The following is a 27,502-nucleotide window of genomic DNA, read 5'->3' on the forward strand; positions in this document are numbered from 1 at the left end:
CAGCAAAGCGGCGCCGGTGGCTGCGAGCCCGGCTTTCCCCGCGCGGGGCCGGGAGAGGCGGGCCCGACCCAGCCAGGGGCGCTGGCCGCGGGGGTCCCCGACGCCCCGGGAGGCGCCCCTCGCGCGCCCCTTTGGGTGGCAGGGCCCGGGCGGCGCGGATTGGCTGCTTCCGCGTGACATCACGCGGCTCGGGGAAAAGTGCGAGCGTGAGCGCGAGTCCGAGTCACAGCGCCGGGAGCTGCGGGCGGAGCAGGGGCCGCCCCATGGCACCCCGTCTCCGCCCCCGGCCGCCCGCCCTCCTGCCCGCGGGGCCGCCCGCCAGTCCCGCCGTCTGTCCGCAGCGAGCCGAGAGGGGCGGAGGTATCTGGTAAGTGACTCCGCGGCGGTGCGGGGGCGGGGGACTGTCGGGGCCGGGGAAGAAGGTCGCGGGGCTCCCGGGCTCCCCGGGGTTCCCGGAGGAGGGTCTGGCCACACTCTGCCTCCCGCTCCTCCAGGGGCGAGTGCGGTGCCGGGAGCCGCCAAGGGCCCGGGGGTGAGGGGCCCAGCTGGGAGACAGGCCGGGGGTCGGGGGCTCCCCCCAGCTGCACCCTCGGAGGAGATGGCCGTGCAGGAGGCTGGAGGGGCGTGCTGGTCCACAGCCGGGAGCTGGGCAGCCGTCGGGGGCGGGACCCCCGCTCCAAGCCTTTCCCTCGGCCGGCCGCGCTGCGGGCCGCCTGGTGCCCGAGCCCCAGAGCCTGTTTCCCGCCCGTCTCCCCGCCACCACCCCCCGGCACTGCCACCCCACTCCGGTCCACAGTTCTCCATCCGCGACCTTGAACCCCGACGGAAAGCACCCCTGTCCTCTCCCGGCACCCTTCCCCCAGCTCCCCCCCACCCCCCGCCCGCGCTGGTGCCCAGGCTCCCCGGCGGAACAGCCAGGCGCTCGGTCAGTGCCGAATTCCTGGAACCCATTTTTGGGGCGCCTCTGAATAAGCCGGCCCCCTCCTCCCTTCCTTCACCTGATTCGGAGAGGGCTGCAGGGACCACGGACTCCCCGAGTCCTGGCGTGAACACCTTTGAGAGCCAAGTGCCGGCACCCCGCAGCACCCCAGGGCGCCGGGAGCACGCGCTCCCGTCTCGCCCCGGAAGGGGGGGTCGTGGATGTGGGGAGGCGCAGTGCCCACGCCCAGAGCCTGCGGGAGCTGAGCGCCAGGGACTGGGGGAGCGGGACACCGGGGTGGGGGGCAGGTCTCTGATCGGCAGAGACGTGGAGGAGGGGGGACAGTCATGATGTCCAGTGGCCCACGAGGCCCGTCCAGGGCCCTGCGCCTGGGAACACGGGTGTCCCCGCAGGGCGCCCAGGCACCGCGGTGCCTCTCCAGCGAGGGACAGGGGCGAGGAAGGGAGGAAGGAAGGAGCGCACACTCGCCGGACCCAAGCCCAGGCCGGGCCGCCCCTTTGAGTGGGTGTTGTTTGCACCCTCCGGCCTCCGCAGGAGCGCGCCCCCGCACACGCCGCCCCGCAATGCCAGGTCCAGCCGCCGCCCGGACAGAAGTCAGTTAGAGGCAGAGACGCCAGCCCTCGGCGATGGGGACTCGGGCACCCGTGGGTGCCTGGCTCGGGCAGTGGCCCAAGCTCGGGGGGCCGGTGGCATCACCCCGAAGCGTGGCCCCGGCCCCCCTACGGGAGACCCTTCCGGAGCCTCCGCCGGGGACGCGGTCACAAGCCTGTGCTCAGCCTCGGGGAAGGGTCGTCTGGGACGAGGCGGGACCCTGGCAGCAGCCCCGCAGCGCCCCGCTCGTGCGCACATGGCGCGGGCCCGCTGGCGCGCTCGCTCTGGGCGCCGGTATCCAGGGTGGCGGTGCACACGCGCCACGCAGCTACTCGCTTCTTCTACTCGAGCTGCCGGCGATCACACACAAACAGCTCGCACTCGCCTCCCCGCCCACACGCCCCTCGGCGGGGGCAGGGCAGGATCCCAGCGCCCTTCACGCCAGCACCCGCGAACCCCGCGGCAGCTCCGGGCAGCTCTGCTCCAGGGAGGCCGCCCAGAGGGGGAATCTCTCCGGCCTCCCCTGGGGGGCCCCCTGCCCCGGCCTCCTGTAGAGGTTGCGGTTGCGGTTGCGGTCGCGGGACAGTTGGGGGGGGCGGTGGCGAACCCCGGCCGCCAGCTCTGGGTCCCAGGACCCACATTGCCATCTAGTGGCGCGCAGGGTCCCTGGCGGCGGCTGTTCGGCTCCCTGGCCCCCACCCCACCCAGGAAGGCCGGGATCCCTGGAAAACCAGCCAGAGGGGGCTGCGGTCCCAGAGTCTGCGGGTGACGCCCCAGCGGTCCTGAACAAACAGGTGGGGCGACACCAGCCGTGTCCTGTCTGCAGTTGGCAGCTTCCTCCAAGCGGACCCAGAGCTGGGCTAAGCCGCCAGCCCTCCTGACCTCTCCTATGGAAGGGGGGGGGTGGCTTGAGGGGTGCAGCGAAGAATAGAAAGGGGGCAGGCCTCACCTGACCCGCCCTTGGCGGTGTGGTTTGGAGCTGGGGATGGGTGGAGCAGCAGTAAGAAACCTACACCAAGGCAGCAACATTTTGGGAGGTTAGAAGGGATGGGGGGCGTGAGGGGGCGGCTCCTGAATTCTTAGCCTGCCCCACCCCCACTTACAAACACGATGACTTTGGGCAACTTAATTACCATTATCCTCCTGTAGAAGAAGATACTAATAGTACCTGCCTTTTTCGGGCTGCTGGAAGGAAGGATTAAAGCAGATAATCTATATAAAAAGCCCAGAGGGAATCCTGACTCATAGTTAACACTCAATAAATAGGCGCTATTAGGTTTTTTCATCGTTGGCACCTCCAGCCTCGTTTGGCTCCTCCTGGGCTGTGGCTTGGCCCGCGGAGGCAAAACTCGGGGTTCCCTTGGGGCCAGCTGACTGCCCACGCCTGCCGGCCGCCTGTGCCCAGAAAGGCAGCTTCTCAGTGCTGGCTGGCTCTGGGCGCTGGAGGGGGCTGTCCAAACCCCCAGGAAGGGTGCCACCGGCCTTTGACTCATGTATGACCTTGGGGTGGCACCACCCCTCTCTCTGCTGCTTCTCCGGTGAACCAGGGATCTGGGACTGGGGAACTTGAACTCTCATGCCTGACAGGTGTGTGTGATGGTGGAATAAAGGGGCTGGGGTGAGGGGTGTCACCTGTTAGGCTCCAGCCTCCAGAGGGTGCTCATGCTAGAGATGGGGTTCAGTTGCTGATCCCCAATAGCTGCTCAGGCGGTGACCCCTGCACATAGTCCTGCTTTGCAAATGAAAGGAAGTGGTGGGGGGGAGGGGGCTGTTTGTCCAGGCCTTTAGGCTGCCTGCCGGGTGGGTGAGCGCTCCTTCCTCCACACCCCCTGCCTCCCCGCCCCCCAATAGACGCACGAAAGCGCGGAATTGCGTCGCCTCCGGCGCTGCGGGCTGGCGGGGCTGCTGCGGCGGCCCGTGTGCGTGTGTAATGGTGCGCGAGTTGGCGGGTGTGAAGGAGGCTGGGCTGAGCGGCGGTCCTGGCAAGTGAGCGCTGGGCGTGGGCCTCTCACGTGGATGGGAGAGGAAGAGGAGGGTGGGAGAGGGCCCAGGGGGAGGGGCTTTTCACTGGGAGTCTGAGGTCCTAGCTGGAAGTCCAGGCAAGGTGTGACTGCAGGGTGGGACTAGCTACCCCTGCTGAAACGCCCTTTGGGCTCCGCAATCCCGTCTCAGGACATCTGGCCCTTGGGAAGCCAAATGTGTCCTTCCTCACCTACCGGTGCCCTTAAGACTTTTTGATTCCTGAGGGGTTCAGCCCCTGGTAACCCAAAGAGCCCAGCTGTCTCTGTGCTGCGCCCCCATTCCCTGCTGAGGACTCAGGCAAGGGTCTGCAGTGGGTTGTTCCCTCCAGGCACTCCACCTCCTCTGATCTTGGGGATCCCAGGGGTGGGGGTACCCCAAGGAGAATCACTGGCTTCTGTGGCTGTAGGGGTCTCCTGACAGAAGCCTTAGTTGCTGGAACATCAGCTTGTCAAGTAGCTGTGAACCCTTGGCCAGTTTACTTAATACTTCTGTGCCTCGGTTTCCTCACCTCTAAGTGGTGGAAAATAATAACATCTACAGAGGAATCCTCTTCTGAGGATAAAATGAAATTTATTTGTTTATTTATTTATTCTACCAAAACACTGCTCAGCTCTGGCTTATAGTGATGCTGGGGATGGAACCTGGGACCTCTGAGGTGAAATGTATAACTACTATGAATGAACATTTATAAAGTTAGAAAGCACCTTGGAACTTGTCGGTAGGAATTATTAGTTGCTATCTCACTCTGCCTGGTGTACTCTTGAAGGAACTGGAGAGCAGGCCTGCTGGTAATGTTTGGTTAAGAGATGCCCAAGTTAGAGCTGGGTGGTGGTGCAGCCAGTAGACTGCACACCTCACTGTGCACAAGGACCCTGGTTCTAGTTGCCAGTTCCCAGCTGTAGGGGGAAGCAGTGCTGCAGGTGTCTCTCTTCCCTTTCTCTCTCAATCTCCCTCCTGTCTCTCTCTCTCTCTCTATATATATATATATGTGTATATATATATATATATATGTATATATATATATATATGAGAGAGAGAGTGTGTGTGTGTGTTTAATTGGCCACCAGAAGCTGTGGATACATCATACATCATGCAGCATTCAAGCCCCAGTGGTAACTCTGGTGGCAATTAAAATAAAAAATGATCAAGGTGCTGAATGTATAATGCTGCTTCTTTCTTTTCTTTTCTTTTTCTTTTTTTTTTTTTTGCTTCTTTCTTTTATATATTTATTTATTTTCCTCTTTGTTGCTTTTGTTTTTTTTTTATTGCTGCTGTGGTTATTATTGTTGTTATTGATGTCGTCTTTGTTGGATAGGACAGAGAGAAATGGAGAGAGGAGGGGAGCCTGCAGGTGGGGAGCCGGGGGCTCGAACCGGGATCCTTAGGCCAGTCCTTGTACTTCGTACCATGTACGCTTAACCTGCTGCACTACCGCCGGACTCCCGATGCTGCTTCTTTCTATCCAGCTTCATGTACTGGCCTCTAGCACCACTAGCTCCTTCCTTGGGATTTCAATTTCCCTTGCTCCAGCCCCCATCTTGTGTTGGGTTCAGGCAGGTCTCTGCACTGGTGTTCTAGCTTCACCTCCCTCCTTTCTGGGCTGCTGCCTCCTTGGAGAGGCCTTTGCTGTCAACCCAGCCAGGAGCCACCTCTGACTCACTCACTAGACTGTCACTTGGCCTTGTTTTCTCTCTAGTATATTTTTCTTTTTCTTTTTCTTTCTTTCTTTCCTTTTTTTTTTTTTTTTTTTAACCAGAGCACTGCTCAGCTCTGGCTTATGGTGGTGCAGGGGATTGAACCTGAGACTTAAGAGCTTCAGGCATAAGAGTCTCTTTGCATAACCATTACGCTATCTACCCCTGCCCAGCACATTTTTCTTGTGCTCATGAGTTTATATGTCTCCTTGTAAAAGTGGGAGCCGTGTGTGTGTGTGTGTGTGCCTGTGTCTTACATCCCTAACCCTGGCTCTGGGAACAGTACTTACACAGAGTAGGCACTCTCTGAATAACCAGATGGCAGAGCCATGGAGTAGAAGTCTGGAAGGTTCTCTGGGAGTGAGTGGTGGAACCTGGTAGAGCACATGTTACACCATGTGCAAAGGTTCAAGCCCCCCACCCCTATTTGTTGGAGAGAAGTTTCACAAGCCGTGGCACAGTGCTTGCAGGTGTCTCTCTCCCTGTGTCCCCTTTTCCTCTTGATTGATTGAGTTAGCCACCAGGGTTAGCACTGGGCCTCGGTGCTGGCACTAGGAATCCACCTCTTCCGACGGCCATTGTTTCTTTTTCCTTTTTTTTTTTTTCATTGTTTTTAAAACAAAACATTTATTGTGCAACTGTTGGAGTCCTCAAGATGAGCTGGAGGCTGCAGCCGAGGCCCTTTTGGGTTTGGGAGTCGTTCCTTCACGGAATTCGTGCCTGAACCTGCGGTACCCGGTCTTCAGGTGCCGCATGCGGCCAGTGCCAGTGGTGTTCCGCCTCTTGGCCTTGGCGCTGCAGTTATGCCTGTGCTTGGCGGGGTAGCTGCACGCACTCGCCGCACGTGGACTTCTGCAGGTGGTGGCCTTAGAGCCGCAGTGCCACCACAGCGTGTGCATCTTGTCGCACTGCTTCCAATGTCCCCTTTGTCATCTTGCTTCTGCCAAAAGGACGATGACCATTGTTTCTTTTCTTTCTTCCTTTCTCCATTCCTTCTATTCTTTTTTTTCTTTCTAATTGTTATTAGATAGGACAGAGAGATAAGAGGTAAAGAAAGACACCTACAGACCTGCTTCACCACTCATTAACCAGAACCCCTACGGGTGGGATGTGGGGAGCCCGAATCCAGGTCCTTGTGTGTGGTAACAGGTGTGCTTAACTTGGTGCACCATCGCCTGGCCCCCTTCTCTCTTGATTTCTGTGCCTCTGTCTAAAATTAATTTTATTTATTTAAGTTCAGCTCTTTAAAAAAATTATTTTTAAGACAAATGTTTCTTTAATATTTATTTTCCCTTTTGTTGCCCTTGTTTTCATTGATGTTGTGATTACAATTGTTACTGATGTCATCATTATTAGATAGGACAGAGAGAAATGGAGAGAGTAGGGGAAGACAGAGGGGGAGAGAAAGATAGACACCTGCAGACCTGCCACCTACGCTTAAGCCACTGTACTACCACCCGACTCCCTTTTTTTTTTTTAATAATTATCTCTATTTATTGGATAGAGACCGCCAGAATCAAAAAGGAAAGAGGAGACAGAGGGTGAGAGACATCTGCAGCACTGTTTCACTACTTGCAAATCTTTCTCCCTGCAGGTGGGGACCAGAGGCTCAAACCTGGATCCTTGCACAGTGCAATGTGTGCATTCAACCAGGTGCACCACCACCCAGCCCCAATCCAACATTTTAAAAGTCTCAAAGGTTCCACAGGAGGCTGTTCTTGCGTCACCTTGACTCTAGCTGACCTCAAATTCCTCCTCTCACCTGAGCCAGGGGTTCACTCTCTTTCTCTCTCCTTTTTCCCCCAGACTCTGCCTGTCCACCCCCCACCCCCCCACCCCCGCTCACCAAAATGGCCAACTTCACCCCAGTCAATGGCAGCTCGGGCAACCAGTCTGTGCGTCTGGTCACGTCCACCCACAACCGCTATGAGACAGTGGAAATGGTGTTCATCGCCACGGTGACGGGCTCGCTGAGCCTGGTGACTGTCGTGGGTAACATCCTGGTGATGCTGTCCATCAAGGTCAACCGACAACTGCAGACGGTTAATAACTACTTCCTCTTCAGCCTGGCCTGCGCCGACCTCATCATCGGCGCCTTCTCCATGAACCTCTACACCGTGTACATCATCAAGGGCTACTGGCCACTGGGTGCCGTGGTCTGTGACCTCTGGCTGGCCCTGGACTATGTGGTGAGTAACGCCTCTGTCATGAACCTCCTCATCATCAGCTTCGACCGATACTTCTGCGTCACCAAGCCCCTCACCTACCCAGCCCGACGCACCACCAAGATGGCAGGCCTCATGATTGCCGCTGCCTGGGTGCTGTCCTTCGTGCTCTGGGCGCCTGCTATCCTCTTCTGGCAGTTTGTGGTGGGCAAGCGGACGGTGCCAGACAACCAGTGCTTCATCCAGTTCCTGTCCAACCCAGCAGTGACCTTCGGCACGGCCATTGCGGCCTTCTACCTGCCTGTGGTCATCATGACAGTGCTATACGTACACATCTCCCTGGCCAGCCGCAGCCGGGTCCACAAGCACCGGCCCGAGGGCCCCAAGGAGAAGAAGGTCAAGACACTGGCCTTCCTCAAGAGCCCCCTGGTGAAGCAGAGTGTCAAGAAGCCCCCACCCGGGGCAGCCGCCCGGGAGGACCTACGCAACGGCAAGCTGGAGGAGGCCCCACCGCCAGTGCTGCCACCCCCGCCACGCCCGCTGGCCGACAAGGACACGTCCAATGAGTCGAGCTCGGGCAGCGCCACCCAGAACACCAAGGAGCGGCTGCCCACCGAGCTGTCCACCACAGAGGCCACGGCCCTGTCCACGCCTGCCCCGGCCCTGCAGCCAAGGGCCCTCAACCCAGCCTCCAAGTGGTCCAAGATCCAGATCGTGACGAAACAGACCGGCAACGAGTGTGTGACGGCCATCGAAATTGTGCCTGCCACGCCGGCCGGCATGCGCCCCGCCGCCAACGTGGCCCGAAAGTTTGCCAGCATCGCCCGCAACCAGGTGCGTAAAAAGCGGCAGATGGCGGCCCGGGAGCGCAAGGTGACGCGGACCATCTTTGCCATCCTGCTGGCCTTCATCCTCACCTGGACGCCCTACAATGTCATGGTCCTGGTGAACACCTTCTGCCAGAGCTGCATCCCCGACACGGTGTGGTCCATTGGTTACTGGCTCTGCTACGTCAACAGCACCATCAACCCCGCCTGCTACGCCCTCTGCAACGCCACCTTCAAGAAGACCTTCAGGCACCTGCTGCTGTGCCAGTATCGGAACATCGGCACTGCCAGGTAGGCAGGCAGGACTGCCCTGAAGGTGCTGGCGGACGCACACGCGTGCTGGGAGGCCTCGCAGCTCAGCTGCCGCGGGGGAGACATTGGGAGGCACTCACTGCTCCTTGTTCCTGTTGGCTGAAGAGGAGAACTGAGCTCCCCAAGACCCCAAGAAGCCCAGAAAGAGGCTGGTTTCTGAGAGACTGGGTCTCTCTGCTCAAGCTGAAGGTGGTTGGCCCCAGGAAGTCTGTTGCCCTGCCTCAGGGATCTGGGGGCCCCTGGTCCAGGTGGGCACCTGCCTTGCTGTGACCAGCCAGCATGGCTGAAAGGATGGACATCTGGAGGAAAGAAGCCCAGGAACACCCCCTTGAGAAAAGTGAAGGGGCCAAAGCTTGGGAAAAGAGGCCCGGGAAGGGAGTGGAAGGGGAGGGTCCCCCATTCTGCTGTAATTGGTGCTTTCTGCCCCCTGCACCCTGCATGTCAGCTCAGCCCCCTCCCCCCAAACCCCACTCCAGGGGCAGGAATCTCCCCTTATTGCAGCTGTTCAGGCTGTGGTCAGATGGGCAGAGGTATGTGGGGGGGTGGTGGTGGTGGGAGGGGCAGGCAGTATGGGCGTAGTGGCACCCCCTACACACCCCCCATAGCCAAGGTTGGGCAGGGTGGGGCTGTGCTGGGCAGTGCCCACCCTCACTTAGGGTCACAAAACCTTCCAAGTCCGGTCGCTGCAGTGTGACAGTGAGGTGACATGGGATGGGGGTGGCGAAGATGTATCCTCTCGCAGGATTAAGGGAGGGATACTGGAGAGGCAAGCAAGCCAGCCATCTCCACTTTCCTGGTTGGCAGTGGGCTGCACCTAAGGACCTCTGATCAGGCGGGCAGGCGGGCAAGGTAGAGACAGAGTGTTCTACGTTGTTTTCTGGGGTCCCTGGTTCAGCTGAGTGGCCCCTGGAGACAGGAACTAAAGGCTTAGGCAACTTGATGAGGGAGGGGGGCTTTTCAGGGGCCAACAGGGGGCCCTGAAAGACATAAATGCTCTGCTTTTTCCACAAGCTCTGAAGAGCACTCACCCCCCCCGGAAGCCTCCCACCCTGCCTCCCCACCACTCTCCACCCGACAAATACCATAGCAATCTCCACCGAACGGGATTTTATATATTAAAAAGAGAAGCTTTTATTGGGAAAAACAAGTTTGGTTTATTTTGTATTTTAGGAGTGTCGGGGAAGGGCAAAAGGGGATGTGGGAAGCAAATCCTTTTGGGAGAGAAGGCTCATTTCCCAGAATCCCTTGTCCCTCTCCACTCTGGGCATTTGGGTGCCTGGGAGGGCCAGGGAAGCAGCAGGCAGGACTGATAAAGCTAAGAGACAGAAGGCACTGGTAGGTGATGGCTTGGGTGGGCGAAGGAGGGCTTGGGCCCTTGAGAGGCTCCTTGGCATCCAGGCCTGGCTTCTAGTCCTTCCCCTTCCCTTTTTTGGCTGTAAAACAGGAAACGCCACATCAGGTTAACAGGATTCAGGTGTGTTGTGTGTGATGCCATCCCCTTACACTCCAGGGTGAAGAAAATCTGCCCCCTAGTGGTGTCCATCAGCAGACCTGGAATCCAGTGGGCTGGGTAGCCATTGGATCCTTCACTTCCCCAACTCAAGTCCTGGCTTAGGGTCACAAATCCTTCCAAGTCCAGGCCCTGAACAAAAGCCTCAGCAGGGTGAGTCCTTTTGCCCTACCTGGACTCTGAGTAGTGGTGAGTCAGGCTATGTGTGAGCTATGGGGTAGAGGAGGCTGGGCTGGTGTCCATGCCACTCCCCCCATTCTAGAATGGGTGGAGCTGACCTAGGAGCAACCTGGGCTGAACAAAAAGCCATGCCCCTCCTGGCCAGCTGCCCTGGACCCCAGACCTGACGCTTGAGAACAACGTGGGTCTGCCCATCCTGAGCCTGAAGAGTGTCCATTCAAGGGCAACAAAGAGCAGAGATGCCACGGAGTCACTGACCAGCCCCCAAACTTCAGGCTCAATGACTCCCTTCACAGGTGTGTGTGTGTGTAGGGGGGCAGCCCCCTTTTACTGACCTTTGGCCTTGGCTTTGGTCTTGGGGGTGCAGGGCTTGGTCACGCGAATGGTCTCCTGGCACTGCGCATTGTACCGCGCCTTCTTCAGGGTGCCCTGGCGGGCCTTGGTGCCTGAGCCCCCATCACAGGCTCCCCAGTTCTCAAACTTGTACTTGCAGTCGGCTGTTGGGAGAGCGCCCCAGGGTCAGGTGGGGAGCTCCCCCCATCCCTTCTCGTGCCGCCCCCCTACACGCCCCCCCATCACCTCCAAACTCCTTCTTCCAGTTGCAGGGCACCCGGCAGCGGAAGCGCTCCGTCCGGGTCCCGCAGGTGCCCTCGCGGAAGCCCTCGCCGCAGTCCTTGCTGCTGGGGGTGCAGGGCCCCCAAGTCCACTCGGCGCACTCGCCGCTCAGGCCGCCCTTCTTCACTTTGTCTGCGGCGAAGGAGACAGAGTTCAGGCTCCCGAGCACGGAGACTCACTGCGGGGGGGGGGGGGCTGCTCCTGGCCTCGGGACCCCGAGGACCCCTCCACCCCTCCCTCCCTCCCGGCTCACCTTTCTTTTTGGCCGCCGCGGAGGTGAGCGCCAGAAGGGTGAGGAGCGCGAGGAAGAGGAGGGCGCCTCGGTGCTGCATCCTGGAGGGAGAGGACAGCTCAGAGGCAAACTCCCGGGGCGCCCCCGCACCCCAGGCCCAGAGGGTCAGGCTAAGTTAGGGGGCGGCGGCCCTGGCCGGGGCGCCTCTCTGGGGATGCCCGGAGCAGCTCAGACCCCCACCCCGCCCCAGGTCGGCCGCGGCTGAGCCGACGAGGGGCCGAGGCCGCCCCCCCCCCCCCCCCGCGCCCCCGGGCCCAGCGCTCACTCGCTCGGTGCCCGCACAGCTTTGGCTCCCTCCCGCGCGTCCTGTCCCGCTCCGGCCGCCGCGGCCCCTTTTGTCTCCAGAACCGGTCTGAGCCGGTCACATGGGCCCCCGCCCCCAGCCCGCCTCCCCCCCTCCCGGGAAGGACCCGCCCCCTCCCCCAAACCCGCGCCGCCCCCCACCCCGCGTCGCCGCCTCCTCTCCCGTCCGCGCCGGGAGCTTCCACCTCGGCTCCCCCCGGGCTCTGCTGGGGGGGGGGGTCCACACCTTCAGAACCTTGGTTTCCCTCGGCCACAAGCCCCAGCCCGGCCCTGGCACCCCCAGTCTGCGACCTCCGAGCCCGGTTCCCTCTGCCCAGCTCCCCCTGCCCGGCTCCAGGCCGCCCCTTTCCCGGCCGCGGAGACTTAGACGGCGGCGGGAGGCGCGGGGCTGGCGGGTGCGGCTCGGCCGGTGCCAGGTGCCGCCTCAGCCCGTCGAGGCCCGACCTCACCTCCCCGGGGGCTTGCGGTGCGCCGGCCCCCACCGGGGTCCGCTGGGCTTATGGTCCCCGGGGCGCAGTCCCGTAGTTGCTGGGGGCGGGGGAGAAGCTGGAACCCCCGGGAGGTGCGGGGGTCGGGGATGGTTTGGGGTTGACTAGAGTCTTCTGGGCAGTTCCAGGTTCTTTAAGGTAGCGGCCTCTGGACCGGGTCCCAGCCCTAAACAGAGGAAGCCATGTGGCCTGGGGGTGCGGGGCGGCATGCCCCAGGGCACAGGACCAAAGAACCTAGGCCGCAGCCCCTCCAACTCTTTTACTTTCATTGTTTCCGTCCCGGCGGGAGGCGGGGAGCTGAGGAAACTGGCTCCTCCTCCGCCAGGCGGCCGGGCAGAGGTCAGGCCTCGGGCAGGCCCTCCGCCCCACCCCCAAGCGGGGATTAGGACCCCCAGGAGCTCAGCGACACAGTCTGCCCCATCCCGCTGATAGTATCACCCGGCTGCAAGACACCCTCCCCACCCTCCGCCTTCGCCTGTCCCCTCCCCCCCAACAAACCAGAAAGGCAGAAAGGAAAAAAAATCCACTTTACTGAGTCACACCCAGCTGTAAACATGTCACCCTCAGAGCCCCAGCACAACCCCCAGGCCACAGTCCCGATGAAATGACTGGGTACAAGGGTCGGGTGCCAAGCAGGGCAGCAGGCAGGCAGAGAGGCAGGCACCCGTTTCTGGGGGGAAGCCCCCAGGGGTGGGTGGGGATGGTGGCTTAGAGAACCTCCCTGATAGGGCCCCAGGCCCTCCCATTCTCACCTCCCAACTGGAGGGAGGCCACTGCTGCAGTGAGGGGCAGGGCCACTCCCAAGGGGCCCAGACGCACCCCTCCCCCCAAGGCCTGCCCAGCTCAGTCGTTCCCTGTTCCCCTTTGCTCCTCTAGGTCAGGTTGGGGTCACAGGGGGTGGGGGGGGGCAGGCAAGATGCCCCAGCTTCTCAGAGTCCAGTCCTAGGCCTGGGCAGCTCCTCAGGGGGCAGCACGGGGCTCCCCGGGGCCCAAGACTCCCCAACTGGAATGTGGCAGTGAGGCAGGCAAGAAGGGGGCTCATCGTCCGCTGGCCCAGCCCCTGGGGTCGCCTGGCCTGGCGGCTACACGGCTGTCTCCTGGTCCTCCCGTTGGATCATCTGGTAGTGCTGCCGGTTTTCCAGGTAGGCGGCCAGCTCTGTGTCCTGAGCCTTCTCCGCACGCTGCCGGGGAGTGTCACCCTGGAGAAAGGACGCTGGGGTTGAGGAGGGGCCAGTAGCAGCAGGCGCCAGTGAGGAGGAGGGCAGGAGGCTCAGGTTTCCTGGGGTCTGGACTGTGGTGGTGAAAGGACACTGCCAGCCCTGGCACTCTGCTCACCTGCTGGTCCGTCTTCATGAGTGAGGCTCCGGCCTCCACGATATAGTGGCAGATGGTACGCTGGCCCAGGGCGGCTGCCTGGTGCAGGCATGTCTCCCCACTGGGGGAACAGGGACCAACTGTGGACCTGCCCTGTCCACTCTTCCCAGCACTCCCCCCAGGAGGGGCACTTGAAAGGCTTGAGATTTGGGGGTGTGGGACAAGGGGGTGGCACCAGAGGATGACAGATGGGCCTGTGAGAGTCTATGTGAGGGCCAGATGAAGACGTGATGGGAGCTTCCAGAGTACCTCATGGCCCGTAGATACTCACTTTTCCTCTACGGCATCAAGGATCTCTGAGGGGGCTGGAGGGGAGGGGAAGGGGGGTGTCATCGAGGCCAGGCAGCTCCCTGCTCTCACCCTGCCTGGGGCCCAGGGCTGGCTCACCGTGGTCCAGCAGGTAGCGGACCACCTCCTTGCTGCCAGTGCTGACTGCATGGTGCAGAAGCGTCCGACCCTGATCATCCCTGTGCATGAGGTCGCCCCCGGCGTGGTGCAGCTCCTGAAGCTGAGGCAGGTGCAGAGCAGAGCTCTTCAGTGACAGAAACGCCTCCTGAACCCACACAAAGCCCTACAAAAGCCTGCACTCCTACATGATCTCCCCCGCCAGGGGGCGCTGTCTGAAGCTAGATGAGAGCTGGGCTCCTTCCACCCCTGGGGCTCCATGACCAAGCCCTGGGGGCCACAGCTGCACTGGGGAAGTTCTCAGAGGGACACAGTGGTGGCCGGATGAAGCAGGACAGGGCTGAGAGGGAAATCATCCGAGACCCTGCAGGGGGCACCCTCTGCCTCAGGACAACTCCCCAGAGCTTTCCCCTTTCTCCTCAGGGTGGGTGCTGACCTTACAGAAGTCATTCTTCTTGGCTGCCTCAATCAGCTTTTCACCTGCAGGGAACACCTTCTTGTTACTCTGAGCCCAGGCTGGGCTAAGTGGGCCTTGGGGCTGGGGTGGAGGTGAGGGTGACCTTTCCGGTCTTTTTTTTTTTTTTTTAGTATTTATTTATTCCCTTTTTGTTGCCCTTGTTGTTTTATTGTTGCAGTTATTATTGTTGTTATTGATGTTGTCAGTGTTGGATAGGACAGAGAGAAATGGAGAGAGGAGGGGAAGACAGAGAGGGGGAGAGAAAGAGAGACACCTGCAGACCTGCTTCACTGCTTGTGAAGTGACTCCCCTGCAGGTGGGGAGCTGGGAGCTCCAACCAGGATCCTTATGAAGATCTTGCGCTTTGCATCACCTGCACTTAACCCTTTGTGCTACCGCCCGACTCCCTCCCGGTCTTTTTTTTTTTTTTTCTTTTTTTTTGCCTCCAAGCCCCTCCTGGGGCTCAGTGCTGGCACTACAAATCCACTGCTCCTTGAGGCCATTTTTTTCTATTTTATTGGATAGGACAGAGAGAATTTGAGAGAGGAAACAGAAAGATATACACCTGTTGACCTGATTCACCACTTGTGAAGTGTCCCCCCCCTTGCAGGATGGCAGCCGGGGGGCTCGAACGAGGATCCTTGCCTGGGTCCATGCGTCCTTGCCCTTCATACTATATGCCCCACGCCCAGTCTTGAATGAGACTCCACCCTACCCCACCCTCTCTCACTCCCAGGACCAGAGAGGAGGGACCCTGCAGGGAGAGGCCTCACCTTTAGGGGGCAGTGCGTCCCCTGGCAGCAACCTGTGGACAGAGCAGGGAGAGAACACGGCTGTGACTCAGGCCTAGTAGAGACCCTCCCAGTCCTGACCTGGGCACCCATGGTTCTCAGCAGTTTACTGAGGGGCTGCTACACAGCAAGTACATCTACTAATACACTACATTTTGGCCCAGGAAACACATCAACAAATAAAAGGGCATTTCCAGAGCATGCAGGTTTTTTTTTTCTTTTCTTTTAACCCGAGCACTGTTCAGCTCTGGCTTATGGTGGTGCAGGAAATTGAACCTGGGATTTTGGAGCCTCAGGCATGAGAGTCTGTTTGCATAACCATTATGCTATCTACCCTCCACCCAGCAGGCAGTGTTTTGAAGGGCAATGGCGTTTGCACGTGTGGGTGTGCGGGCAGCCCTGAGAGCCTTCACTGAGGAAACAGGTGTGAGGTGAATGGAGGAGGGTGAGTTCAGAGGTGGGCAAACTTGGGGTCTCTATGGACTGAGGTGTGGAGCTGGATGGTGATGGAGGAGACCCGGGTGCTGTACAGGCAGAACCAGCCAGGAAGGGGCCTGGGGAAGGAAGGTTCTAGAGCTGGCAGCAGGTGGGTCTTGGGGGAGAAGCCAGGGAGGCACACCAGGCCTTCGGACAGTGCAGTAGGGCGAATGGAGATGCTCCTTTTGGGGCCAGGGATGCCTCAGGTGGGCTGTGACCAGCTGGGCTTGCTGCCTGAGCCAGTGGGGAAGGAAGCGCATGAGGAGAGGACTCACCGGGGTGTAGGGGAGCAGGGCGAGGTGGGGAGGGGAGAGGTGGGGGTGGGGAGGTCAGGCCGGGCCGACGCCCCTAGCAGCTCAGGATCCAGGATATAAATCTCATCCTGCGCGATCTCCGTCACGTAGTTGAGGTGCTCCTGTGGGTGGAGAGGCCGGTGCTCAGGGTCAGGGCCCTGTGGGGTGGCGGGTGGTGGGGTGACCCAGGTAGTGCAGACACCTGCAGGAGGCAGCCAGCCTCTCTCCCCCTCACCTCCCATACAGGGTCACCAGCTCCCTGGTTCCAAGTATCTTTTCTGTGTTCCTCTGGCTGGTACCCCTGCCTGGAGGACACAGCCAGCCTGGTCCTCAGGCGGACCAGACACAGTGGGTGAGGACTTGGGATGTGAGGATGGGGAGTCTGCATGTAGGGGCACACTGGCCAGAGACTCCCCAGGAGGTGACACGGTGGCCAGAGTGGTGCTCACCTGAGCCCTGTCAATCCGGTAAAAGCGGCTGGCAGTGGTGGCTGTGGGCACAGGGAGGTAGCTGGTTGAAGACAAAGCAGTCCCTTGTCCAGGTGTCCTGCTGCCCCACCCAGGGAGGGGGCCAGTCGTGGCCACTCACCATCCAAGAAGCACCACTTAGGGGACAGTTTCTGGCACGCAGGGGAATTGGCTCCAGCACCTTCGGGCTCCTGCTGGGAAGCAGAAGGGGGCTGTGTGGGCAGCAGGGGGCGGGCAGCAGGGGGCGGGCTCCCACCCTCTAGCCTCACCTGCTGTAGCCGCTCAATGTGGGCACGACACAGCTCCAGGTCGCTGTCTCCTGGGACCACCACAGTGCCCAGCGGCACGGCTGCAAGCACAGTGATGCTCAGCACCACGGGACGCACCGGTCCTCGGGGCCCAGCCCCACCCGATCCCTGTACCACTCACAGGCCTCCTTGAGCTGCTCCTTGTCATAGTGCAGGGCCTCATAGTCGTGCATGCTGACTCTGCTCACCTGGATCCGCAGCTGCTCGGGCACTGGCTGCTGGCTGGGGGGCAGGAGGGGCCTCAGCCGGCTGCCCCTCAGGCTGGGCACCCTCCCACCAGCCCGGGCTGAGCACACACTCGCTGTGCAGGGGGGCGGTGCTGCGCCGCTTGGCCTTCTGCACCATGGTGGCCTGGTTGCGTAGGGCGATGTGGATGCGGGAGGCCACCAGCTTGCAGGGCTCGCCGTCCACCTGCACCGGGATGGCCTTGGACGTGGTCAGCACCACCTCCTGGCACTGTGTCAGCCGCTCGCCATGCCCGCCCACCTGCAGCGCGGCCTGCGGGAGCAGAAGTGAGGGTCAGCCCCTGCCTCCCATCACCCAGGGGTGCTGTGACCCTGCCGGAGAGGAGGGGCCTCAGGCCTGCCTTGCATGCTTGGTGCACTGGGCTCAACCCCCAGCCCCAAGTCCTCCATGGATGATGGAGCAGTACCCTGTGCTCTTCCTCTGCCCTCACCTCACTCTCATAAAAAAGTAATAAAGAACTGGGCTGAGGCAGCAGCTCAGAAGTGGAGCACATGTATGAGACCCCGATTCTGCTCTGTCTCCAGTGTAGCACACAGACAAGCAAAAAAGGTAAGTGGCAGGCCGGGAGATAGCAACAGTGGTACTGCGACAGCCTTTTTTGCCTGAGGTATGGAGGCCCCAAGTTCAACCCCCAGCACTGCCATAAGCCAGAGCTGAGCAGTGCTCTGATCTCTCTTTCTCTCTCTCTCTCTCTTTCTCTCTTAAATGAAATATTAAAATAAAATTAAGGTATGTAAAAAAAATTTATATATATACATATATATATATATATAATTTTTTTTTTTTTTTACCAGAGCACCACTCAGCTCTGGTTTATAGTGGTACAAGGGATTGAACAGAGGATGTATAGCCTCAGGGATGAGTCTCTCTGAATAACCATTATGCTACCTTCCCTACCCAAGAAATTTTTCTTAATTTTTTTTTTTTTTTTTTTGCCTCCAGGGCTCGGCGCCTGCACTATGAATTCACTATTCCTGGAAGCCATTTTTTTCCCTTTTGTTGCCTTTTTTATTTATTGTTGTTGCTGTTGTTATTATTGCTGTCGTTGTTGGATAGGACAGAGAGAAATCAAGAGAGGAGGGGAAGACAGAGAGGGTTAAAGAAAGATGGGACACCTGCAGACGTGCTTCACTGCTTGTGAGGCGACCCACTTGCAGGTGGGGAGCCGAGGGCTTGAACCAGGATCCTTACACCAGTCCATGCGCTTTGTGCCACATGTACATAACCCACTGTGCTACTTCCCAGCCCCCGAAAATTCTTTTAAAAAAGAAAAATGAAAAGAAACGCAGGATGTCATCTTGGGGAGACAGCAAAATGCTTCTGCAAAAACTTTCATGCCTGAGACACCAAGGTACTAAATTCAGTCCCTAGCACCACCATAATCTGGAGCTGGGCATGAAAAGGTCAAGAAAGAAAGAAGGGAGGGAGGGCCGGGGTGGCGGCGCACCTGGCTGAGTACACACGTTACCACGTGCAAGGCCCCAGGTTTGAACTCCTGCTCCCCACCTGCAGGGGGGATGCTTCATGAGTGGTGAAGCAGGTCTGCAGGTGTCTCTTTTTCTCTCTCCTCTCTGTCTCCCCCACCCCTCTCAATTTCTCTGTCCTATCAAAAATAGGAAGGAAAAAATGGTAGATTTGTAATGCTGCCATATAGCCTCAGCAACTCTGGTGTCCAAAAAAGGGAAAAAGAAAAGTGGCAAGGGGCAAAGAGACAAGGGTCTAAGAGCCTGTGAGGGTGACTCTGATGTCAGGGGGCTGGAGAAGGTGACACACACACATCAGAGACCGAAAGTCACTCCAGTCAGAGTGGTAGAGAGACAGTCCCAGGCCAGAAAAGGAGGGGAGAGTGGACACCCTCACCCTGCTCTCTGAGGGGAGGTGGAGGTGACCCCCCTTCTGTCTGTCACAGGGCTGGAGCGCCTCCCTCCCCTGCCCCCACTCACCAGGGACGTCATGGTGAAGCCAATGACCTCGAGGTAGCCGTCATCGTGCCGCTGGGGCTCAAAGTCGTGGTGCTCGCCAGGGTGGCCCCAGGGCATGGTGCCTGCACAGTACCTGCGGTGGGGCACCGGGAGAGGCTTCAGAGGGTGGTCCTGCAGGAAGGAGGCAGCGTGACCCCCCAGGACCTGGCCTCCTCACCTAGGGATGTTGAGGAAAACGATGCACTGCGGTTTCAGGTCCTGGATCTTGGGTGTCAGGTCAGTCCCGTCACACTGGGAGCGGCAGGAGCAGGCCGTGGTTAGGAACCTCCTGCTAAGGCGGCCTCTCCCACCCCCTTCCCTCCCTTCGAGCCCCTCCTCACCACCACACGGATGTGTTTGGCCAGGTCCTTGGAGCTGCCCATGAGGAAGTCAGAGAAAGCTGTCTGTGGGAGCAGAGTGTGTCACCAGTTGGGGGAGGGGTGGCCTCTGTCACCAAAGTCCCACAGACCCATGTAGGTAGGTGGCTGGTAGAGTCAGTGGGCGCTGTTGGGAGGGGGAGAGGGGGCTGGAAGACCTCAGGCTCACCCCGGCATAGAACATCTTGTTCCGGAATCGACTGTTGAATTTCTCCGGGTTGGCCTCTGGGTGGTGACAGGAAATGGAGGGGACAGTCGGTCATTCTGGGTCTGTTGGGGTTCCCTGGGCTGGAGTGGGGAGGGCAGGCTGGGAGTGACCCCTTTTATAGGTAGAGGAGGGGGAGAGGCTGCCGACCTCGAGACTCGTGGAACTCCAGGGTGACATGGGCGTCGAAGCCCAGGCTGAAGTAGTTGTTGAAGACATCCAGGGGCAGCTGGTGGGGGAGGGGCAGTGTGAGGGTGGGCTCCCAGGCCCCGCATGTCCTCCCTCGTCCCAGTGACCTACCCGGTCGGTGGCACCCTCGTCCCGCTCCTCAGGCCCTGCCTCTGGGCAGGGCTCTGCACGGAGGTCCCAGCGGTCCAGCTGTACCACGTTGCCCTCCTCCACGTGGGAGAGGATCTTGGACACGGGCTCGTCAGTGTAGCCCTGGAGCGGGGAGGGGAACTGAGCCCTGGGGGGGTAGGCCTCTTCCCCTGTCGCCCCCCTCCCAGCTGCAGGCTCTTACCCCACCCCAGTTGAGGGTACGGGCCAGGTCGTTGCCAGTGCCCAGGGGCAGGATGGCCACGGGGGGCGGCGGCTTCAGGCGTAGCTGGTCCAGTGTGGAGAGGATCCAGCCGACCTGGAGAAGGCCGAGGTCAGGCTGCGGGGGCTCGGTCAGACGAGGGTGCCCCCAAGTCCCCAGGGCAGCCGACGGAGGACTCACCGTGCCGTCACCCCCGCAGGCCAGGATGCGCAAGTTGTGGACCTTGCGGTACATCTCCAGCCTGGGCCAGAAGGCGGGAACGGGGTCAGGGGGCATGCTGAACCCCACGTGCCCCCGCTGCCCCCTCGGAGCCCTGGCAAGTACTCACGCCTCCTTGGGCCCTCCCTGGCTCAGGTCAAAGACTTGTCGGGGGTTGAGATACCAGAGGAAGGACTGGATGATCTTGGCGCCCTGTGGGGAGGTGTGATGGGGAACCAGGACCACCCGGGGGAAGGGCGAGAGAGAGCCAGGGCTGGCTGCTATCAGGGTCCGTCGGAAGCTGTGCTTACCTGGTTGCCCCCACTCTTGGGGTTCACAAACACCAGCAGGGGCTTCATGAGGGGCGAAGGGGTGGGCCTGATGATGAAGGGTCTCCAGCGGCCCTCCTGGGAGATAGAGCATCCATGAGGTGCCTTCCTGGCCCGAAGCACCCTGCCTGGGTCCTGCGGGTGTCCAGGGTGCCCTGCAGGGCAGACAACCTCCCTCCTCCCTGTGGGCCTGGCTGGGCAGCACCAGTGGGATCTGGTCTCCCCGACTGACCATTGAGCGGCAGGTCTCACCTCAGGCCCCTTCTTGCTGGATTTCCTCTTGAAGGATGCCCTCTTTTTCTTCTTGCTTGCCTTGAGGGTGTTCTGCAAAGGAGGCAGGGGCATTGGGGACACGAGACTGGTGGACCCCGAGTGCATGGGGGGGAGTCTGGGGGTGCAGGTGGGACTTACCTGGGGTCTGCGGGCACGGAGGATCCAAGTAGGGGGGATGACTACGGCGGCGTGCGCGCCCAGGGAGCAGGGTTCCTCGATCTGCTGCAGCATGAAGCAGGACACCTTGCTGTGGTACTGGGGGGAGGGGGGGCAGCTGAGCCGGGGGAGCCTAGGCTGGAGACCCCACCCTGTGCAGCATGGGCCAGCCCTTGGGGGTGGGGGTGGGACAGGCTCCACTCACAGCTTGCTTGCACCAGGAGCAGCTGATGGCCACAATCTCTTTGCTGTGGAAGGTAAACTTCTGCTGGAAGCCCTGGGGGGCAGGTAGAGGGGGTTGGGGTGCCAGGGGCTGAGCCCACCACAGCAGTGCAGCTGCTCTTCACCCAGGGAAGCTGAGCACAGTTTCCATTAATCGCACCCAAGCTTCTTCCAAATGCAGTGGGGGTCGGGCTCGAACCCAGGTCGCACACATGGCAAAGCAGCACACTAAACAAGTGAGCTATTTTCCAACCCCAAATGGAAGGGGCATCGCAGCAACGGCGCTTTCTCTATCGCCATGGCATCTCTTACGTCATGCCAGCTTGAAGCTGCAGGTGGTCTTTCTTTTGCCCAAAGCACTGCTCAGCTCTGGCTTATGGTGGTGTTGGGGACTGAGCCTGGGACTTTCAGGCCTCAGGCATGACGATATGCTGTGTAAACCATTGTGTTGTCTGTCTCCCCAGCCCAACTATAGAAATAAGGGCCCTGAGAGTGACTGCACTGGGTACTCACGCCCAGTGTGCCAGAGGGCGCACAGGGCACTGCTGCCTGACTCAGTTCCTCTCCTCCGGGCCCCAGGACAGCCTTGTCTCCTTCCCAACAGTATCTGCCACGCTCATTCCTGCGTCCATTACACAAACGCTGCTCCGGGGTCTACTGAGCACTGGGCTCTGTGCTAGGCATGAGGAATAAATGCAGAAGACAGCACCCTGCCCTGAGACCCTTCTGAGCCTGCACTCACTGAGGGACACATCTAAGCCACAGACAACCGCCACGTTCCTGACCTGCTCGGGCTATGCTGGGAAGGCCGCCTGGGAGTCTGTCCTTTCCAGATTAGGACCCTCCGACCCCCCACCTCCGCCTTTTCCCAGTAGCTCTCTGCTGAAGCCGTAGGTCTTCATGGTTCTTGCTCACAGCCACAGAGAGAAACTTCCCTGAGGTAGCTCACTTGGCAGAACATACATGTTACTGTGCACAAGGACCCGAGTTTGAGCCCTTGGCTGCCACCTGGAAGTGCCTGTGTGTGTGTGTGTGTGGGGGGGGCTTTACAAGTGGTGGAACAGTGCTGTGTTGTCTCTCACCCAGTTTTTCTTTTCTCTTGTTTTTAAAATATTTATTTTATTTATTCCCTTTTGTTGCCTTTATTGTTTTATTGTTGTAGTTATTATTGTTGTTGTTGTTGGATAGGACAGAAAGAAATGGAGAGAGGAGGGGAAGACAGAGAGGAGGAGAGAAAGACAAAAAAAAAAAAAAAAAGAGAAAGACAGACACCTGCAGACCTGCTTCACCGCCTGTGAAGCGACTCCCCTGCAGGTGGGGAGCCGGGGTTCGAACCGGGATCCTTATGCCGGTCCTTGTGCTTTGCGCCACCTGCGCTTAACCCGCTGCGCTACAGCCCGACTCCCCAGTTTTTCTTTTCTTTCTTTTTTTTTCAATAGTTTATTTATTTATGAGAAAGATAGGAGGAGAGGGAGAAAGAACCAACCATCACTCTGGTACATGTGCTGCCTGGGATTGAACTCAGGACCTCATGCTTGAGAGTCCAATGTTTTATCCACTGCGCCACCTCCAGACCACTCTCACTTTTTCTATTTCAAAGAGTAAGAATGGCTGCTGGGGGAGTCAGGCGGTAGTGCAGTGGGTTAAAGCGCAGTTGGCGCAAAGCACAAGGACAGGCTTAAGGATCCCAGTTCGAGCCCCTGGCTCCCCACTTGCAGGGGAGTCACTTCACAGGTGGTGAAGCAGGTCTGCAGGTGTCTGTCTTTCTCTCCCCCTGTCTTCCCCTCCTCTCTCCATTTCTCTCTGTCCTATCCAACAATGATGACCTCACTAACAGCAATAATATCTACACAATAAAACAACAAGGGCAACAAAAGAGAGTAAATATTAAAAAAATTAAAAAAAAAAAAAGATGGCTGCTGGGATCAGTAGACCTATGTAGGCACCAAGCCCTAGTGATAACCCTGGTGGCAAGGAGGAAAAAAAGTCTGGGTACACAGAGCCTGGGGCATGGGGGTTCCTGGGCAGACAGGGCCTCTCACCTTTCCGCAGTGCCGACACTTGCCATCCTGGCGCCTCCTGTGGACCCAGTGGTGCCGCACAAAGGTCGGCTGGGGAAGGAGGAGAGGGGTCGGCCAAGGTGACGGGCCTGCACCCCTCACTCCACCCAGGGTGGGGACAAGCCTGTGCACAAGGGCTATGGGGCACTGAGCTGGAGGCAGGCGGGGTCACACTGTGTCATGCTCCCCCCAGGACCTCAGGGCCCCCTGGTGGCCTCCTGCTGACACTGCAAGGACTTCCAGGCCCCACCTGCAGGGACCACTCACCTCCCGGACATTCCTGGAGCCTGACTCCCGGAAGGAGGGCTTACAGCGGAAGTTTATCTGCAAAACAGGGCAAAGACCATCTAAATGTCAGACCCTTCCTTGGAGCCAAGCATATGACTACCTGCTGCAGGAAGGGGGTCCCTCAGAGTCATCCTCACAGGCAGGGATTGCCCCCTAATCTTCCCAGGAGCTTGTGGAAGTAGGAAACCTCCTCTTGGGAGCCCTCCTGCATTCCTGCCTCCTCTCCAGTAGCCAGAGGGACTCTCTCCTTCTCCTGACCATCCTCTTGGGATGCTGGGGTGAGGAAGAAAGCAAGTGTGGTGTGCCAATGAAGAGGCACCATGGTTCTGGCCACGCTGTCTCTTCCTCACCTGCAGTGCCCAGGCACACGTGGCTGGCCTGTTCCTAGCTCAGAGACTTGTGTTGATGGGGAAGGTGGGGTGCTTAGCTTTGAGGAAGCTGGTCTGATTTCCAGCTGAGGGAGATCTCTAGTGCTTGAGGCTGCATCTGTCTCCTGTTCCATGGTGGCCCCTGCCTTAGCCTTGCAAAACTGGGCAAGGGGTGAGGGAAGGCTGGGCACTCACTCTGTCTGAGAGTCAGCTAGGGCAGCAACACACAAGGGCTTTGTTCATCTAACCCCCACCATACCCCCAGCCACCTGGACTTTCTGCTAACTGGAGAACCCTGCTCCAAGGCGGCAGCCCCTGCTACCCACACCTGGACACACCTGCCCGGCATTCCCTCTAACCCCTTGATAAGCAGGATGCCCAGCCAAGGCCCATCTGTGGACACTGCCCCTCAGGGAGGGGTCTCCACAGAGCCAGGCTTTGGAGTAATGCAGGACCAGCTCAGCTGAGTCCTGAAGCTTCAACAGGGCAGCGTCGGTGCCTTACTATCCCTTAAGATATGACAAAACGATGTAAGGCCACTGTTCATTAGTTCAACCAGCTGAGAGGCAGTCAGTAAACCCTCACTGTGCCAGCCATGCTCTGGGGAGTGGGGGTGCAGCAGGTAGCAGAGAGAGGGGCCAGGGTCCTTGGCTATTTCCCATCACACTTGCCGGGGCAATCTGGCAGGTGTGTTCTGTGGAGCATGCGCGTGTGCGCGTGCGCGCACGCACGTACTGAGAGGAGTCACTATCCATAAGGGAGGGGCAGTAGGGACCGGGCAAGTTGCACCCACCTTCTCCAGCTGCTCGATGCAGGGCGTGTGCACCACGATCTTACAAGCCGCACACTTTCTCCGGGACACTGACTTCTGCTGCAGGAGAAAAAGGGACCCTCAGGCTTAGGGCAAAAAAGCCTCCCTTCCAACCCAGCACAGAGCCCTCTTTGCGCTGGATGTGGGTCCTGACAGGGAAATGCAGCCCCCATTCCCTGGGTCATCCTCATGCAGCCCATAGCAGGGGCACTCAGGTGACAGCCCTGTATCAGCTGTCCCCAGGCAAGGGGTGCAGAAGCCTGCGGGGGTGGGGGTGGGCCCACAGGGTGCGAGTCCTCCTTCTACCACTAGGGGGCAGTGTGCTACAACGCTCACTCACCAGCATCTTAGCTACACAGTACTGCTCCCCAACATAGCAGAAATCCCCAGACACGTTGGTCTCGAACCATATGTGCTCTCCATACGTTGCGGACTCCTAGGCCAGAGGATAAGAATGCACAGCTTATGCCTGCAACGCGCCCACGGACTACCTTGTCCCCTACAAGCCTGCTCTAGCAACACACTCACAGTCCTGTCCCCACCCCTCTTCTCTAAGGTTTGGGGTCACCCCAGGGTGGTCCTGATCCACAGGTGCATGGGCTGTCCTCACAGTTGCCTGCGGCCCTGAGCCTGTGGGCTCGCCTCCCTCCCTCTGCCCTGCCCCCACTCACGCTCCAGTCCACGGTGCTCCGGATCTGCCTTTCGCGGTCGCCGCAGGGGGCTCCGGGAGCTGGAGGTGGGGGTGCCAGGTGCTGGAGGCCCGACTTGGAGATGGCTTTCCTGCAGAAAGGGGGAGACAGCTGAGGCGTGCAGAGCAGTTGCCTTCTGACTTCTGCCCGCCCCCCTCCACGGCCCTCCTGGGCTGTGCTCCCCAAGCCCGGAGAACCCTGCTCTGCGCCCCTCGCCCTGCCGGCTGGAGCTATACCTACAGGAGCCGGGCGCTCCAGGCCTGGGGTGCAGGCGACTTGCGCCGCAGGGCCACTTGGCGCCTGCGGGACAGCGGGCGCAGGCGGGCAGGGGTCCCCATGCTGGCTGCAGTGCCGGAGGCTCTTCGCCCCCCGGGGCCAGGGTGCTGGCTGAGGCGCCGGTAGTAGCCGCGCAGGCCCCAGAGGACTGGGTCGTACACCCTGTCCTGGGTGAGCAGGTGGGAGGAGCCCTGGCGCCGCCTCCACAAGCAGCGTGGCACGGGCAGCAGGTGCCGGGCGCTGCGGGGCACGGGAGGCGCGGTCACCAGGTCCTCTGGGCCGCCCCCCTCCACACCCATCAGCCCTGCAAGCAACAGCGGTGAGCCGGACAGCTCGCCCACGAGGAAGCGGGGGTTGCAGGCAGGGGGCACGGTGCTGGAGCGCCTCCGGCTGGGGCCCCGGGCTCCCATCCCGCAGCCCAGGAGGCAGCCCTGGAGCTGGGCGCTGGAGCGGCGCCGCTGGACCAGAGAGGCAGAGGCCTGCCCTGCTGGGGAGCGGCGCCGGACCTTGCCCGCTGGCAACCCCACGCTGCTGGGCCGCCGCTGCCCATCTCCGGGGCCCAGGGCCTTCCGCCGGAAGTGTCTCCGAAAGAAGGTCTCCATGGCTGGGGCCGGCAGCCTCGGGCTGTTGGGTACAGAGACCGGAAGCATCAGGGGCTGCGCCAGGCCCACTCAGGGCCTCTGCCCCTTGGGAGGAAGGCGGGGTCACAGCCTCTCTGCACGTCGTGGGGGAGCTAGAGCACCCTTAGGGGAGCCTGCATTTACAGCAGCTAGAAGCAGTGATGGTGGAGGGGTGCCCCCTGACCTTAGAGGATCCCCACACCTGTGCCTGAGGCTGGTCGGAAAGGAATGAAGCAGAGCCCAGGCTCTGCAGTCCTGGGGTCCAGTGTGCAGGAAGCCCAGAGTCTGTGGAGCCAGGGGCCATGCTCCCCCTCTTGCCTGACCTGTTTAACCACCACCGTGGGTCAGGCTGGGATTAGGGGTCCCCTCCTGGGACTCAGGGTGAACCAATCCATGACAGTGATGAGTTTCTCTGAGGAAACCCCGGGACCTGGTGAGACCCTGGCCACCCTGAGGACAGTTGGACTGAGGCGCAGGAGGGCCTAGTATCTGTTTTAGCAAGGACACAGGGGAAGCTGGGCCATCAGAGAGCCACAAAGCTAGCCAAGAGGAGAGGCATCAGCACAGAGACCAGCTACAGAGAACAAGAGGAGACACAGGAGCCTGTGACCAGCACTGAGTCCTCATGGTCCTGCTAGAAGCCCTGATTCCAACACCCAAGTGCTGAGCTGCCCAGAGCACCCTGCTGCTCCCACAGTCCTGAGGCACCACCCCACTCTTACCTCCTCCCCAGCTCCAGCCACCCCTTCCCTACTTCACCTTTCCTGAATGGTAGGAGGGTGGGATGTCACTGTGTTGCGGGTGGGCATAATAGTCCTGGTGTGTGTGTGTGGGGGGTAGAGAGCAGTTGGATGTGGAGGTTGGGGGTGAGATGGTGGGTGGGGGTGCTGGGCTGCTCTCTGACTTGCCCTCTACTCTGCACAGACAGTGTCAGGCTGGAGCCTGGAAGCGTGAAGGGGTACTGTGTGGAGGGGGCAGGGCTGAGGTGTCTGAACACAAGTGTTTGTGAGCCTGGGTGCAAGGCAGGGGGTACTGCATGGGCAGAGCTCCCGGCTGCCTCCTACCATCACTTCCCGGGCTAGTATGTGCTAAGTGCCCACCGAGTGTCAGTTAAGTCCTGACAGTCCTCAGTGGGCTGCCTGAGCAGGTACAGCACTAGGCTACATTCCTGATGGGAAACTGAGGCAGCACGCTGGCAGCTAGTCAGTGCATAATCAATGCCAGCTCCCCAGACATGGTGTTCAGGGAGCCAGGTGTGGGGAACCGGCACAGAGCATCACATTTTACTGAACAGCTACTGTGTGACAGGCCCATGGCTGAGCATGCTAACTGATCTCACCCCGCTCACTCCCCACCATATGGGGTGAGGCAAGT

At 59.9% G+C, this 27,502-nt stretch overlaps 3 protein-coding genes and 1 pseudogene across 16 annotated transcripts in view; 1 reads left to right on the top strand and 3 right to left on the bottom strand.

Moving 5' to 3' along the window:
* Positions 1-293: 293 nt before the first annotated feature.
* On the top strand, positions 294-9,707 carry CHRM4 (cholinergic receptor muscarinic 4). Its single transcript, XM_007519081.3, has 2 exons — positions 294-367; positions 7,054-9,707. The coding sequence occupies exon 2, from the start codon at positions 7,098-7,100 to the stop codon at positions 8,532-8,534; it is 1,437 nt and encodes a 478-aa protein (XP_007519143.1). The 5' UTR covers positions 294-367; positions 7,054-7,097; the 3' UTR covers positions 8,535-9,707.
* Positions 5,606-6,180, bottom strand: LOC103109943 (large ribosomal subunit protein eL37-like; annotated as a pseudogene).
* On the bottom strand, positions 9,681-11,919 carry MDK (midkine). 2 transcript variants are annotated; one of them, XM_016186445.2, is made up of 5 exons: positions 11,901-11,919; positions 11,110-11,189; positions 10,821-10,988; positions 10,577-10,738; positions 9,681-9,984 (listed from the first exon to the last, which is right to left on the bottom strand). In XM_016186445.2, the coding sequence occupies exons 2-5, from the start codon at positions 11,186-11,188 to the stop codon at positions 9,959-9,961; spliced, it is 435 nt and encodes a 144-aa protein (XP_016041931.1). In that variant the 5' UTR covers position 11,189; positions 11,901-11,919; the 3' UTR covers positions 9,681-9,958. The 2 variants fall into 2 exon arrangements, with proteins under 2 accessions (XP_016041931.1, XP_007519151.1); XM_007519089.3 differs by lacking the exon at positions 11,901-11,919 and adding an exon at positions 11,414-11,559.
* Positions 11,920-12,448: 529 nt separating this feature from the next.
* The window catches only part of DGKZ (diacylglycerol kinase zeta), a 48,750-nt gene continuing 33,696 nt past the window's right edge, over positions 12,449-27,502 (bottom strand). For 3 of the 13 annotated variants that reach the window (XM_060176504.1, XM_060176505.1, XM_060176506.1), the window contains exons 2-30: positions 25,215-25,323; positions 24,884-24,979; positions 24,526-24,603; positions 23,344-23,400; positions 23,059-23,127; positions 21,000-21,071; positions 20,777-20,893; positions 20,618-20,689; positions 20,348-20,443; positions 20,167-20,249; positions 20,019-20,079; positions 19,821-19,934; positions 19,601-19,741; positions 19,451-19,529; positions 19,265-19,320; positions 19,060-19,122; positions 18,897-18,970; positions 18,701-18,812; positions 16,810-17,009; positions 16,633-16,733; positions 16,325-16,552; positions 16,186-16,226; positions 15,719-15,858; positions 14,949-14,980; positions 14,155-14,198; positions 13,701-13,821; positions 13,585-13,618; positions 13,275-13,374; positions 12,449-13,138 (exon numbers count right to left, since the gene is read on the bottom strand). In XM_060176504.1, the coding sequence (XP_060032487.1) occupies positions 13,022-13,138; positions 13,275-13,374; positions 13,585-13,618; positions 13,701-13,821; positions 14,155-14,198; positions 14,949-14,980; positions 15,719-15,858; positions 16,186-16,226; positions 16,325-16,552; positions 16,633-16,733; positions 16,810-17,009; positions 18,701-18,812; positions 18,897-18,970; positions 19,060-19,122; positions 19,265-19,320; positions 19,451-19,529; positions 19,601-19,741; positions 19,821-19,934; positions 20,019-20,079; positions 20,167-20,249; positions 20,348-20,443; positions 20,618-20,689; positions 20,777-20,893; positions 21,000-21,071; positions 23,059-23,127; positions 23,344-23,400; positions 24,526-24,603; positions 24,884-24,979; positions 25,215-25,323 (2,707 nt within the window). In that variant the 3' untranslated portion in view covers positions 12,449-13,021. Of the gene's footprint in view, positions 13,139-13,274; positions 13,375-13,584; positions 13,619-13,700; positions 13,822-14,154; positions 14,199-14,948; positions 14,981-15,718; positions 15,859-16,185; positions 16,227-16,324; positions 16,553-16,632; positions 16,734-16,809; positions 17,010-18,700; positions 18,813-18,896; positions 18,971-19,059; positions 19,123-19,264; positions 19,321-19,450; positions 19,530-19,600; positions 19,742-19,820; positions 19,935-20,018; positions 20,080-20,166; positions 20,250-20,347; positions 20,444-20,617; positions 20,690-20,776; positions 20,894-20,999; positions 21,072-23,058; positions 23,128-23,343; positions 23,401-24,525; positions 24,604-24,883; positions 24,980-25,214; positions 25,324-25,472; positions 26,133-27,502 lie in introns of those variants that run through there. The other 10 variants (XM_016186444.2, XM_007519087.3, XM_060176509.1 and 7 more) reach the window with 8 other exon arrangements.

Source organism: Erinaceus europaeus, chromosome 17 (assembly GCF_950295315.1).
Source record: "Erinaceus europaeus chromosome 17, mEriEur2.1, whole genome shotgun sequence".
In the NCBI taxonomy this organism is placed as follows: Eukaryota; Metazoa; Chordata; class Mammalia; order Eulipotyphla; family Erinaceidae; genus Erinaceus; species Erinaceus europaeus.

What these genes read in the sequence shown, in the direction of transcription:
- CHRM4 (XM_007519081.3), top strand. Translation starts at nt 7,098, where the DNA reads ATGGCCAACTTCACCCCAGTCAATGGCAGCTCGGGCAACCAGTCTGTG.
- MDK (XM_016186445.2), bottom strand. Translation starts at nt 11,188, where the DNA reads ATGCAGCACCGAGGCGCCCTCCTCTTCCTCGCGCTCCTCACCCTTCTG. An exon ending in CGCGGCGGCCAAAAAGAAAG is followed by an intron (nt 10,989 to 11,109) that starts GTGAGCCGGGAG and finishes CCTTCGCCGCAG; the next exon opens with ACAAAGTGAAGAAGGGCGGC. An exon ending in GACCAAAGCCAAGGCCAAAG is followed by an intron (nt 9,985 to 10,576) that starts GTCAGTAAAAGG and finishes CCTGTTTTACAG; the next exon opens with CCAAAAAAGGGAAGGGGAAG.